General features: G+C 39.5%; 1 protein-coding gene across 5 annotated transcripts in view; it reads left to right on the forward strand.

Moving 5' to 3' along the window:
* Nucleotides 1–13526, forward strand: part of INPP4B (inositol polyphosphate-4-phosphatase type II B) — a 370055-nt gene extending 356529 nt beyond the window's left edge. For all 5 annotated transcript variants that reach the window (XM_075501000.1, XM_075501001.1, XM_075501002.1 and 2 more), the window contains 2 exons: nucleotides 12537–12573; nucleotides 13403–13526. In XM_075501000.1, coding sequence (XP_075357115.1) covers nucleotides 12537–12573; nucleotides 13403–13510 — 145 coding nt within the window. In that variant the 3' untranslated portion in view covers nucleotides 13511–13526. The remainder of the gene's footprint in view (nucleotides 1–12536; nucleotides 12574–13402) is intronic.
* The last annotated feature ends 1365 nt before the right edge of the window (nucleotides 13527–14891 follow it).

Genomic DNA, 14891 nt, shown 5'->3' on the forward strand with positions numbered 1-14891 from the left:
AGTTTGTATTCACTTCCTCTCAGATTGTATTATGATAGTAGACAGGAATCACCATATGCCGTAAAATAGAGTGAATACGAAGTTTCAGTATAGAGCATTCCAAGGTTACATAGAAGAATTAACATGGAAAATATATTGTGCTAAAATTGATATACTCATTTAAAAGTTAGGGGAATGAAAGGTGAAGAGTTCATATAGCTGTAGGCTTTTACAAAATGTCTTGTAGCATTGTCCAGAAGCTTGTATGTGAATTTATAGTTTCCATATGGATTACTGATTAATAAATACACATTGTGCTGAATTTGCAAACCTTGGATTACCTTTGCAGTACTTGAATGTAAGGGGGCATGGGGGTGGTATTTGGATTTTATGGATAGAGAGGTTTTTTCACAAGTCCTGAATTTTAGAAGGGAAGAGAGTAAACTGTAAATCTCATGAAATGGATCAGTCAACGTCTTATGAACTTTGGTTTCATAAGACCATTTTCTCATCTCAAACTACTTGCCCATGTTTCATAACCAGGTTTGTACTGTGCCTAGTGGTGGAAGGCAGGAAATGGGACTGCATTCCTCTAGTCCTCCGCCATAGCTGTCAGATGTAACTTGCACCAACTACAATACCCAGACTGAGAGAATTGTACTTATAAATTAACCCTGTATTTAATAGTTTCCCTAGTGCTAATGTATGTTGGAGAGTCTAGAAAAGAATCCCAGAATTTAATTGTTGTTAGTATCACTCTGGTTTATGTTCTGACATAAAACAAATTTGTATCATGTGCTCCCAATAGTATATGGATTTACTATTATTGTGCTATTGGTTCATTGGGGTATTCTCTGGACCTCTGAGGTGGAGACTTAATAAAAATAATTAAATAGTGCTGTCCATAGCAGCAACAACAGTAATAAAGAATCAGACTAATCCACAAACAGAAAGTCAGCATACTGAAAAGGAAGATTATCTAAGGAGTAATCACAATGTTAATATTAATACCAAGTTAATCCTCTTGAAATAATAAGCTTACTCAAACCCCAGCCCTGGGCATGAAAACTCAGTGCCTGAGTGGAGCTTGAGACCTTTCTTGAGATCTGAGGGGGAGCACATGCAGGGGTTTCAGGCTTCGAGAGCGTCAGAGGGCAAATTTCACGGGGCTGGACATTGCCCCACGTCTAGCTGACAGTAAGTGGTGTCAGACCTGACCTACACTTGAGCAACACTGCCCTTCCACAGAGGTTGTGAAATAATGATTCCTTTCCTCTGCATGAATGATGCCAGAGGAAAGGACTTGGCGGTTTATCAAAATATCATGCTTAACTTCCAGCTCAGGATATTTCTGCATTTGAAATAAGTTCAAAGGTAAATGTGCACTTCAGAATCTTATAAAACAGCTGAATGCTTGCATAGGACTTCTTAATTAACCCCTCTCAATTGCTCTGTGGAGTCAAGTGTACTTTAAAAGGTAGGAGGATTAAGGGACCTTTCCAAAGAATCACTTGCAAGCCATAATGTATGAGGGACAGAGCACTGAATGAATCCATGGGTCCTTTGTTGTTAACTGGTGTAAATTGGCAGCTGTTTCCCTGGTGTCTGGTATTTGGAAATGCTGAGCAACTTGAGTCTAACTCTACCTTCACAGACTGAACATTTTCTGAGAAGAAAGGAGCCATGCCTCTGATGCTGGACAAGGAAAATCTTGTGCTTTCAGAATTGTAATGCCGGGACTGGATCTGTCCCAAACTTGCATTGAGCTATTTGGATTTTTTCCCCTTATTCTGTGTGCTTTGCTCCCCCATCGGAAGCTGCTCCATAATGCATAACTCTACTATTTCACCTCTTGCTGTTGTGGCATTTAAAAAATATATTCCAAAAAGCTGCTCAGGTAAATGAAGATTCCTGGGATGATGTGTTCCATCTTCTTGGACAAAGTGGGACTGGCAGTAGATGAATTGCTGTAAACAGTGGCATTTTTTACCCAATCATGGAATTGTAAAAGCAGCAGTCTTATCTTCTTTGCAGCACTGGAAAAAGCAACAGTCTATCTTCTTTCCAGCAGTGGAATTATTTTTCTAATGAGTTAAATGAGCAGAAGGCTTTCAAGGACTTGCTCTGCACCTCGGAAACTCTTTGGTACCATAATGCTCTGTTTGACACACAAACGTTCTACCTCTTAACAAGAGCCAGCTGAGAAGCTATCTCCTTGAAGATCTGCATAAGCATCTTGAAAGCCCATCTGTGAAACTCATGTAGTTTCCTCCATCTCTACCCAGCCTATCTAAACTGAAAGGGAAGCAGAGCTTCCAGGAGTAAGGATAGAAAAGGTGGATTTTTCCTTATGAGAAATGTAGCTCTTTGGACTTCCTGGCTGGCACCTCTGCATAACATAATAAGCCAAGGCTAATATTATGAGCAAGTGTGTTCTCTAAATGAAATACCTGGAGAGATTCAAAGTTGGTCTGGCTGTATTTAAGTCTAGACATTTTATATTCCTTTTGACTTTCTGACATTGTCATTCCCTCAGGCAAACTGATTTTGTTGGCAGTGTCCGCTCAGCAGCTTATCCTTTTTACAGCCACTAGCTGGTTCATAGGAAAGCTCTTGTTCCTTGTTGGACCCTTATAATGAGAAACAACATAACAGCAGGTACAATTATTTCTGTTTTCCTTCACTTGGCTTGATGAAAAAAATCTGTTGAGAGGGTGATAGGGAAGGAGGCTGGAACCTCTGAGAAGCAGATGTCCGTTGCAGGTAATTAATGCATGGATCTGGCATACCCAAGAGTTTTATAAGGAATCTGACACATGTCAGGATACAGCTGACTGCTTTCCCTGAAGCTCCTTTTCTGTCAAGCATACTTACCTTTTGACGTATCTGTAACTACCACTGCGTACAGAGGTCTCAAAGTAGGAGTCGGATAACTCTTTCCTTGATTTATGGTGGGAGGTATGAGAAAGGATGTAATGCTCTTCAGGTGAACAGTTTGCCTTTTCCTCCCGTTCATGAATGAGCATGGTTTGATCCAAATGACATCCCCAAAATGAGCAGGAATCTTTCATGTTTCTGTCACTGTTAAATTTCGTATAGAATTCACAACAGGTTAATCAGGATGTTTGTTTGCAAGTATCCCTGGAAATGTTGCTGGAGAAGGCAATAATGTTCGTGCTTGTAGTAGACTTTCTGCACAGCAAGTCTTGAACAAACTCTTATGCTATTTTCTGATTGGAATAACACTTCTGTGGCTTAAATGTAAAACAGGAAATCCCTTACCAATTCTGCAAATTGAAGTGTCTTCAATGTAGCTAATAAGTAAGTGCAGTTTTCGGTGGTCTGAAGTTCAAGATTAGTATTTTTCTGAGCTTTTTGGAATGCCAGTCCTTCCCTCCCACAGTGTATAGTCTAGAACTTCTCTTCTCAGGAGCTGCCTATATCACTGGCATGCTTATCGTAGTTGTTTAATGTTTGAAACTGTATTTTGAGTATAGACTTCACAGATACCCCAGGCAACCCTACCAGATTATTTTCAGGGCTTGTCTATCAGATCAGCTGAACACTGAAGGAGAAAATAGCCTTTCTTAATGCAGGCTGGAGAACTTGGGCATGCAATATCATTGGTCATTGGTCGTCTTTTTTTTTTCCTGATCCTACTGCTTTGTTACCCATTTTTCCAAGTAACCTGCTATCAAATCATTTAATACAGGATCATCTTTCTCAGTGGCTGCCTGTCAATTTACAGCTCTATTTCATATAGTAGACTACAATTTTTGATCTCAGAAATCTACCCTGGAATATGACTAGCCACCAAAATGACTTCTGGAATTCCTGGAATTCTGGAATTCCTGGAATTCTGGAATTCCTCAAGCTGGCCAATTAACAACTAGCTCTGGTTTTCCAGTCTGCAGCACAAACATATGCAGCCAGGAATAACAGGATCTATTTTGTATTTTCTGTTTTGCATGCTACTTCTGCCTACTAAGTATTTGCTCACAAATGATCAATTTTTGTCAAGTACTGTGTGAGAACATTCAACTTCTTAACATTACAAAATAAAATTCTGGTTGATTTGATCTCATTTTCAGGGTTTTCTTTTCTTTGGGAAACAGGTGTTCAACAAATAACCTCATACTTTTAAGACTAATTCTTTTCTTTTATTTGTTTTTAACATTGTAGTTTTTCATTAAATGAAGCAATTGTCTAGTAAATACCTTTCAATTTAAAAAATGACAGTCTAATTACTTGTCCATTTTGCATTACTGAGAGACACAACTTTGGCTGTGAAATGGAATTACAATTTCTAGCATAAACTATATTTGATGCTTTCAGTTAGAAGTTATTGTACTGACAGCATGTATTCTGCAAGGGTCAAAATGACTTTAAGAACCGTCCTTTTCAGATTAACTTTTGAGATTTTTTTTCTTGTCGGGGATGTGAGGTACTCAGAGTGCCCTAACTCCCCACCCCCCTTTCTCTTTCAGAGGATAGCATGCGAAGAGATCTCTCTCTGCCTCCTTCCTGGGAACTTGCTAATGTGTGCACTGGTGCCGATAGGGAGTGCTGCACTGGAAGATTCAGCAGCTGAGGGTAATTGGCCCATGGTTGCTTCAACTGTACACAATTGAACGATGCCATTCAGTCTCCCTAGGGTAATCCAGTATAGCTGGAAAGCACCATGGCTTGTCAGAGAAAGCAGGCAGCTGGCAGCCAGGAGGTTCCAAATTCTCGTTCTGCTTCCGCTGTCCACTCCGTGTACAGTCTGTCTCATCACCTTCCAGCCTTAGTTCAACACCTGCCCTGCCTCCCTGCACAATGAGGGTAATGCCTGTTTAACCACCAGCATCGCACAGCCGTTTTGAGTACTAACCTTGTTATAGCCTAAATCATTGCTCGCAATGCATGCATTGTTATAAAAACATACAGTCCAACACAAAATATAGCAGAGGAAGCAATTGGGAAGAAAGCACACAAATAATGAGCAAAGAACATTCCTGAGGAAGTGAAAATTCCTCAAACATTGCACAAAGCTGCAAAGAAATGAAAGAATTTGGTCCATCAAAGCTGATGCTGGAAAGCTGATGCTCAACAGACTAGAGAAGACAGGAAAGAAATTGAGATCTTAAAACATTATACAAAAAGTTAGACTGTATACAAACATTTGATAGTCAGTGATGCAAATGGTTAAGAAAGACTTCCTCTGAATATTAAAGGAGTTGCTATTTTGACAAAAAGGAAGATTTTTCTGTGAGGTGAAGGGGAATTACTGCTGTGCAACTAGATGAACAGAGCAGCCTGTGCACAGAACAGCTGCCAATACCGCTCCACTGTCAGAAGAAAGAACAGAAAGAGCAAGGGAGAAGTTAAAAACAGGGCAAGAACACAATAGCTGAATTGTTAAAAGCCAGTTAGATAAACATTAGCAAAGCATTGGATCATATGTACCTGCTCGTGTGTTTGGTTTTAATCCTCAAAACCCACTGCTTCCTGTGACGAAACAAGAAGCCCAAATTATCTCTGCCTGATGGAGGTTGATGAATCTTTTAATGCAGGAATGGAACCTCACTACTGGAGTATGGGGAACATAACACCTTTGAAAAAAAAGTATAAAGGATTCAGGCAATAAAAAAGGTAAAGATCAGGAAGTAGAAGTGGGTAGGCAGATAAAGGCAACACTTGTACTAACTGTGTGGAAAGTGTTTCTGCTGATGCAAATTATACAGGTGACTATAGTTCAGTATTAATACTGTAAAAAAGTTATGAAAGTTATTATCAAGGAGTTATGATTGGTTTTATAGAGGGGGCAGGTGTGAGACAATGCAGCATCATGATTTGACCCATGAATGGGATTAAAAGTGAGAATGAAGATTAAGGTGTTTGCTTTCTTCAGTGTTTCTCTGGATGCACTTCAAGATAAGAGGGGTGTGTTATAGAAATAACAAAGCAATAGGGTGTTTTCTGCGTGAGATCACTACTGCTATAAAAAACTATAAGAAATAACTGCAGGGGCACTAGAACCACGAAGGGGAAAATCAGTTAACAGCTGAAAAGTTTGGTGTGATATGATGGTATCTGATGTGATATTAGGACCTGGATTTTCACTGTACTCTTCAAGTGCATAGAGAGAAATGTGGGTGAGTTAGAGAATGTGACGCTGGATGAGCTAATAGAGAAACCTTGAACTCAGATTGCACAGATATTCTTTTCACTGGCAACAGCAGCAGCTGTTGTTTCTTCTAGTTATTGGACATGTATACCCCTCATTTTCTAAAACAAAAAATGTAACTCTGTACTGTACCATGTTCTGACCTGCTTACTTCATGAAATCCCTCCAGCAGCTAGGAACTTGGCTTATACTCTCCTGTCTTTCTAGCCTTCTATTCCAGTTATCAAAGCTGGACAATCCCTGAGCATAACTGGAAGACATGTTTAATTGATTGTGATAATTCTTAGAAAACTGGATTCAACTTGGACAGTAAATCCATGTAGTTGGATTACTATACTTACTATAAGTGTCAAGAAGATCAAGCGGTTGCAGCTAGGAAAAAAATATAGAATGTTGAAATGCCTCAGCCAAGAAATAACATAAGAAAGACCCATGGAGGCACCCAGGGGGCTTGATAAGCTCTGATGGTTCAGCCAACACTGAGATTAAAAAGAGATACCTCTTAAGTGCTGCAGGGAAATTGACAAAATTACAGTATAATAAAACATTGCATTTGATATCAAAGTGAAGCTTTATCCAAATGTGCTGGTTTTGGCTGGGATAGAGTTAATTTTTTTCACAGTACCTAGAATGGGGCTATGTTTTTGAGTTGTGCTGGAAACAGCATTGATAACACAGGGATGTTTTCGTTACTGCTGCGCAGGGCTTACACAGCGTCAAGGCCTTTTCTGCCCCTCACCCCACCCCACCAGCGAGGAGGCTGGGGGGGCACAAGGAGCTGGGAGGGGACACAGCCAGGACAGCTGATCCCAACTGACCAAAGGGCTATTCCATACCATATGGCGTCATGCTCAGCATATAGAGCTGGGGAAGAAGAAGGAAGGGGGGGACATTAGGAGTGATGGCGTTTGTCTTCCCAAGTAACCATTACGTGTGATGGAGCCCTGCTTTCCTGGAGATGGCTGAACACCTGCCTGCCCATGGGAAGCAGTGAATTAATTCCCTGTTTTGCTTTGCTTGTGTGGGTGGCTTTTGCTTTCCCTATTAAACTGTCTTTATCTCAACCCTCAAGTTTTCTCACTTTTACCCTTCTGATCCTCTCCCCTGTCCCACTGAGGGGGAGTGAGCGAGCGACTGCATGGGGCTCAGTTGCTGGCTGGGGTTAAACCACAACAGCAGTCATTGCACTAATAGTATCACTCTCTGGACTGGAAGGTGATGCATAAAATAAAACAGACATGAGAAGGCTGTAGGGAGTGCAGGTGAGAATTCTTCAAAAGATGGCAAGTGCCAAGTGGAACATTTTAAAATCAAATGTGGGTGTTAGAGAAAGATTAAGGTCTGAAATCATGGGACAGGAATAGCTACAGAGAGATTAGGAACAGGCCTAGAAAAAAATTAAGGACAGGCCAGCCCCAGAATAATCACTGAAAGGAGGGCAGAACGCTATATGAGAAACGTGCCCACGATGCCCTGAACAGTGCAGTAAGTCCTAGGCCAAGCACAAATGGACACACTGTACTGACACACTGAGACAAAAAAGTTTAGAGATCATCACAGTACGCTTCCCAGGTGACAACCCTCATAGCAGCAGTCAGCTGAGTGCAAGAAGGCATTCCTGTGCCCCTGAGTCCATTAACCTCTGCTTGACAAGTTACGGCAGTGACTCTGACTACTTACCTGGCTCAGACCTCTGTTTGCCAGGAGGAAGGTGAAAGATGACTTTCATGTCCTCTAAAACATAAGGCATCAGATATAAGTTTATACAAAAGTTATGAATACGTATTATAACTATTCCTTTTACACCACAGCACTTGTCATTTAATAGCATGCTGTCAAACTGAGATGTCACAAAATATATACAACAAATACTTTGGTATAAAACTGAATTTGCATCAATTACATCTGACAAAGAATGGAACGAGCAACGTATTTTTGGCAGGCAAGTAATTAGTGAGAAGTGGCTTTGACAAAAGGACTGTTTTACAGCTCAGACAATTAAAGTATTCAGTGTTGCTCTGAGCTGAAAGGAACAATCTTTTCCCATGTCTTGCCTCCAAAGCTATAAGAAATCTGCAGCAGAGCAGTATTACCCTCCATACACAACTCCTCAGCTCACACACCTGGAGCGCTGCCATACAGACTGTGCCTTGATTTTCTTGTTTTCTTGCCTCTGTTGCTATGTCCTGCCACTGTGGCCCTACCTTGTGTGTTAGCTTCAAATTCTTTGTTCCTGTTTGCAAGCTTAGTGCCAGCGTTCCCATTGGCATGTCTCTTCTGTTACTCTCAGAGGGATTTTAAGGTGAAAGTTCTTGGGGCGGGGGAACTCTCAAATGCTGACATAATGAATGGTATATAAGTAGTTGGGATAGATTCCAAACCAGAGGAATGCAAGTTAAGAAAATAGTACAAACTTTTCAGGTATAAATATGAAATGTTTAACACAATTTCCTAGAAACAGAGTGATTTCAGTATAACGCATAGCAGAATAAAGTTCAGATTCTCCAGTGCAGTGGGATTTTGACTCTGGTAAGTACTGTAAAGATGAGGGTATTCCATAACTGAAAATCAGGTATGTTGGCTGGGAGGGGCACCTGGTAATAATGAATGGATTGATGCTGGCAGGCGTGCTTTGTGCAGGTTTGAATCTTGCTTTGGTTTGTTATTTGCTCATTGTGACTTGTATTGTTCTGAAGGCATGGGCTTGAGAAGGGCTTGTCTAAACAAGAAAGTGCTACATGAGTTACTTGAATCACCTTATAAACCCGCAGTGATAAACTGTGCAAAAAGGTGTGTGGAAACACTTGGTTTGTTTTTTGGTTTTGCTTTGGTTTTTTTCTTTAATACATTGTAGGTAATTACCTCAACATTTGCTTTCAGTGCAATGCTCTGGAAAAAGATCAGTTGCCATCCTGGAATGAACACATGAGAAATATTTAGGTAGAAACAATGGAAGTGCACTGCCTGTATGCACAGCATACACTGCCCGCTAAAATACAGTGCTCAGTTCTGGTGTCTGTATAAAATGGAAATTAATAGAAAGGAGGGTTCAAACAATGGGCTACATAGATTAGGCAGAAGGCAAGCTGTGTGAATCTTATAGAATGCAATGTGCTTTATTTCTCAATAGGTCTATCAATAAGGCTGGATAGAGTTTTATTATATGGAGATGTCTTTGAATATGGCGATATGAGATATGTTACAGTAGGGCAAGGGAGAAGGATGGGCTTTTTGATCTCAACAGGAGCCTAGCAGTATCCTGGGGCTGCAGAGTGACATAACGATCTTGCTGGCTATTGGAATCTCTTAGACAAGTTTATTCCTCATATTGGAAAGAGGATAAGGTGGTTCTTCTTGCGTTGGTATGTATGGAGGATCTGAGTAGCTGTGCTCATTCCCCTCCTTCACAGGTCCTGAACATGGATGAAACTCTTCTGTCTCCACATTGAAATAATGACTGCAATTAATTGCTATGTGTCAGGACTTTAGTCAGGTGCCTGAAGCAATCCTTCTTCCTCTCATGCTTAACTTGGTTTCTGGCATTTTTGTTTTACTTTCTCTGAAACATCCAAGATAACTTAGAGTTTTAGATAGCATGCTGAATAGGGCAAGCAAGCTGGGAGATGGTACAGAGGACCCTCTCAAATGCCTTGACTGTATGCCCTACTAATATGTTCACAGTGATCCTGAATGCCTGAGCTAGGGTTTTTTCCACAGGTCAGACTGCCAGGCACCTTTAAAAATGTTTTAATCCACTTTCCTAAGAAAACAAGGTTTATGTAGTCATGTCGGGTTTTGGCCTCCAATAAGCTCAAAAGTTGTTGGCTAATTTTAATGAAATGACAGGAAAATCATAGTGTCAGAGACATTAAGCTTCCACAAGTTTTGGGCAACTGGGTTAATGCAGTGGCAGAAGTTGTGTTCACCAGTGAGAACTTTCTCTGTGGCAGATGTTGTAGCAGACACCAAAGAATCCATCCAAGAGATACATATCTCTCAAAATCTTTAGAGCCACGATCCATGGATCTACTCATTTGCTCTTGGCTTTTTATATGGTATCTTTTCTGGGGTTATCTTGGTATATCTCAAGTAAATTCCTAATCTTGTAAGGCTTTCAGGTCTCGTCTTTCCTGTTCTCTACCAACAGCATGGCCAGTCCTTTTTAAGGACTAACATTCTTGCTTTAACTGGAAGATTTAGACATGTTGCGGGTCATTTCTGTAATATGTAATTCACTGGCATGTGAAAGGGTTGGGTCTGATGATCTGGTATTGTCCTCAGGCTTTATTTAATTTGAAGCAAAAGCTCTCCTGTGCAGTTTACCCTGGCTCTGCACCATTGGTTATACAATGGAACTTTCTCATGTAGTTAACAAAGCCTGTTCTTAGACTAATATCCATCTTGTGATCCTGAAGTACAATAAACATAAAAATCTATTTTCCCAATGAAAAAGGAGGTCTGGATTTATCAGGATTAATTTTTTCAAATGGAAGTTTCTCTATCGTGTCTCAAAGGTTGCAGCACTTAAAAGAAGAACGTGCTATGTTCTAGAAAGGTTTGGAACTATCAAGGCAAATTCCCTAATGGTAGCTAAAAACACCACTTAGTACCATGTCTACAACTGAGGGGACAAAATAACTGTGATAGTCATACAACGTGCTGCTTTTGATCATAAAATGAAAATCAGCTGAGGAGCTATGATCTTTATGTGCAAAACCAAAGTAAAAAGAAAAAGCTTCATATAAAATCTTTGTCCTATTCACTGCCTGTGAGTGTTTCACTAGCATTTCAATCCAGTTTTCAAATTTACTCCCTGGCCCTATTTTATTTAAAACACATTAATTTCACTCATTCATCTTTTTTCTGCAGCAAACTCTATGATGACAATTGTGGTTATTTCAATGACTATTTTTAAATATATATATTATGTTAATTACTCTGTGAATGCTACCATTTATCTTTCTGGATTAAATTGATCCATTTGGCTATTACGGTTTACTAGACTGATAACTTTTGAATCTCATGGTAAAAACGCCTGTTTTCACAAAATATGCTAAGCTGATACAGAACATCTAATTATCACTGTTTAGAAAACATTATTTTCTTTTTAGAAAAGAATATGGGTGAGAAAATGTCAGTAAATGTGTTCCAGAAAATCATCACCTAATGCATTATATCAAATCTTCTCTGAATCCTAGTAAGACTAGTAAGTCATTCAACCTTAGTTCACTGACAAAACAAATCATTGTCCATTCATTTACACATTATCTTCAAAATCAGTGCAATGAAATGTCATACCAAACCTACCATATATATTCTCAGGAGAAAATCAATATAACACATGGGCTACAAAAGCTACTAATGTAACAGGAAAAAGAGCATGTGATCCTATCACTACAGAAATCTTGGTAACAATTTTTAATGACAAATATCTGAAAAATGCTGTATTTCTCCATACTAATTAATAAGGACTCAAAGTGGAGTAACATTCAGAAAAAAAAGTGTTTTCATCTTTTCTCTGCTTGCTAGTCCTAGGACTCCATTTTGATATTAAATCTGTGCAACTAAATCTGTGTGTTTCTCCGACACCCACTGATTTTAGAAAGGATTCCATGTAGATGGTGTAAAAAACTCCATCTTTATTTACTTATGGTACTACATAAAAGATTTTTATTTTATGGGTAGCCTCTTTTCCTGGCATGATTTCACCAAAGATTTCCAAGAGTAGGAATGACTGACCAGTGCACAAAAATTTCTGCTGGTGGCCCCTCAGAGTAAAATGAGAACTGTCTAAACTGGGTCAGTAGATAAGTTTGGAAATCAATAAAAGAATAACAAATAAAACATTTTCCTTTCAGTTTGTAATATGTGTGTGGTTTTAGGGTTTAGTGTGTGTTTTCGGGGTTTGGGGTTTTTCAGTTTCATGTAACATTTTCATATAGAAACTAGGATTACAGAGAAAAGGAATATTTCAGTACAAACACCTTGTTGAAGGCACTGACAAATAGTTTGGGATTTTCCCCGAGTCTGATGAATATTCTAAAAAGAAATACACATTCTTGAAAAGCATTAAAGCAAAGAGGGCTACCCATATCCCACACAAATGTACAGCCCGTGCTTCCTCTATATATGGTACTGCCTCTGACACATGAGAAGTTGACAACCGGAAAAGGAGCGTCACACAAATAACTTCATCAGAAAAGAATAGCCTGCACTAGCATTCCTTTCAAGTTGTGTGCCTGTCGAAAAGTGAAAAGGTTCACTGAAGGTTCATTTTAGTTTTTTTAACTGTCAACAGAGGTCTGCTCTTCCCTATGATCTTAAGCATACCTGATTCTGAAAAGGGATGGCTGAATGAGGTCTTACCCTATATTCTTTTTCTGTGTAGGTGCCAGCAGGTCATGAAGCAAGGATTTTCAGTTAAGGTAAGCCAAGCTGAATAATAATTCACCACAGAGATTGTTCCCAGTTTTGCATGATGTGTGCACCTTTGCTTCTGCAAAACACTAACTCCATGTGAAGTGGTAACACCAAGAATTCCTTTACAAGAACTGACACAGGTATCTCAAAGCATTCAGCTGTGCCCTTGTGCTGGCTCCGCAGGTTTTCTATGTAGGTCACCATGTAATGTTTTACTGGCTCCAGGGACCACTTTAGGTCAGAAAGTGACAATGACTGCTCCACTTAGAATTTTAAATGGGGAGGTAGGGAGTTACAAGTTGAGACCACCCAAAAGAAACTTCCCACAAATGATAGAAAAATGGTAGTAGGCTTTTAGCCATGTGTTGGAGGTAAAGTTTTTCTTAGAACTGACCGACAGGATGGGACAGGATGTTGTCAGGTTGTGTGTTGCAGCTCCATTAGTGTCTGCTTAATTTGTAAATGAAGAGAGTGGAAAAAAGCCCCCAAAAGCTTGGTCTTTTCTGGAAGCCTAACACAGCCAGCTGTAATATAAATTAATTAGCAGGTGATTCTTACTGATTTTTTTTTTTTGTAATGAGAAAAAGTCAGAGTGCCAATATCCCTTTTATATGACTGAGGCTTTTGATATATGGCAGATTGTTAACTTTTTTATTCTTAGATCCCTCTGCCATCTAGGTAGGAAAGCAATCCCACAGTGCTTCCAGCAGGGTCTTCAGGAGACTTGAATTACAGCTCATAGCACTGTAATTAAGACTTGGAGCTGGGAGTTTGCCTTTTACTTGATTCTGCCTTTAGCTGGCAGGTTAAGCTATTGTTAAATTTCTTTCCTAGGTTTTAGAGCTCAGAAGAATTTTCTTCAAGCACAATGAAGGGATCTCTGGTGTAGGTTCAGACTTATCCAGCTTCCCACTGTTGGCCACACAACTCCTGAAACTGTAAGAAATTATGAAAAAAAACCCACCACTTGGGGACAAGAGAGGAACAGATACCTGGTATCTTTTAGAAAGGCTGCTCCTTGCCTTCTGAAATTTCAAGGACTAAATGGAAATACTTTCTTCCAAGGAGAACTGACAGAGGTGTTCCCAGGTCCTCCTCCTGCATGGAATATGGGCAGCTATCTTTGCCTCAATGGTCTTCAGGAATATGTGTCCCTTTTAAAAATCTTTATCAGACCTGGGGACTACCCCACAAAAGCAACAGAAAGGAAATTGTTTTAATATGTTGTTGTGGGGTAGCAACTCTATTTTATGTTAGATCAAGCATGTTGGGGAACAGACAGATAAGAGTGAAATAATCCCAAGCTGGGGGAGTGGTGGGGAAACAGGGAGTAAGTACTTTTGAAATATTTTCCCTTTGCATTCCCAGCTGAGTATTTTGGAGATGGGGTGACTGATTTTATCTGGTTGTGTGGGTCACAATGCTGAGACAGCATCTAGCAGCTGAGCATGACAAGGACAAAACACACCTAGCCTAAGCCTTCTTGTTTCCTGTATAGAATAGTCACAACTCAGGATAGAAAAGCTATTATTGCACTTGGAAGAATACATTAAATTAAAAAAAAAGAAAAAAACCAGGGTTCCTGTTAAGACATGTAACATCTGTCCCTTCTAGTGAGAGAAAAAAAATATCTCACTAGAGATGAAAAAAAAAATTATCAACACAATAATTATTCGTTTTGTCATGGCTTCACATAGGAGATTTGTGAATTGCATGTTAAATTCTAGAAAAAACCCAACCCTGGATCGTGTTTGTAATACCTATATGGTCGTTATGTTAGGAAAGGATCTGGCCAGTGTAGATTAAAACTGAGCTCCTTTAAAGAATAACTTGAAGCAGGGCTTATGCCATTCTGCTTGAGGGCTTCTGGGAGTGAAACTCCCAGAGTTTTCATGTCCTCAGGATATAATGGTTTTTACTTTTCTGAAAAGTAAAGGAAAAGATAATCTGGAAAGCATTAGATCAGGTTTCTGAAGGGCAGTTCTGGTACAGTATCTGTCTTGCTGAGATCTATATACTTGTTATCTTGATTCTATTAATTAAGCTCTGAAAATATGCTTATCTATTTGAAGCAAATGCTGTGACACAGAATTTTGTGAAAAAAAATGGATATTGTAGAAGATAAAACACAGCAGGACTCTGAAACTCACAGGAAGGAGTAATTCTGAGAAGAGGGAATGGAGAGGGAAGTGTAAGAATCTCAAGACCTGTGCTGAAATGGTAAAAATTAAGATTATTAAGATTATTCTGGAGCATAACACAATGCCCTTTTAACCTTCCTTTTTAAAGACCCCCTTCACTTTCATGATAATAGTCTTTTTTC

The sequence above is a fragment of the Mycteria americana genome, chromosome 4, assembly GCF_035582795.1.
Source record: "Mycteria americana isolate JAX WOST 10 ecotype Jacksonville Zoo and Gardens chromosome 4, USCA_MyAme_1.0, whole genome shotgun sequence".
NCBI lineage: Eukaryota > Metazoa > Chordata > Aves > Ciconiiformes > Ciconiidae > Mycteria > Mycteria americana.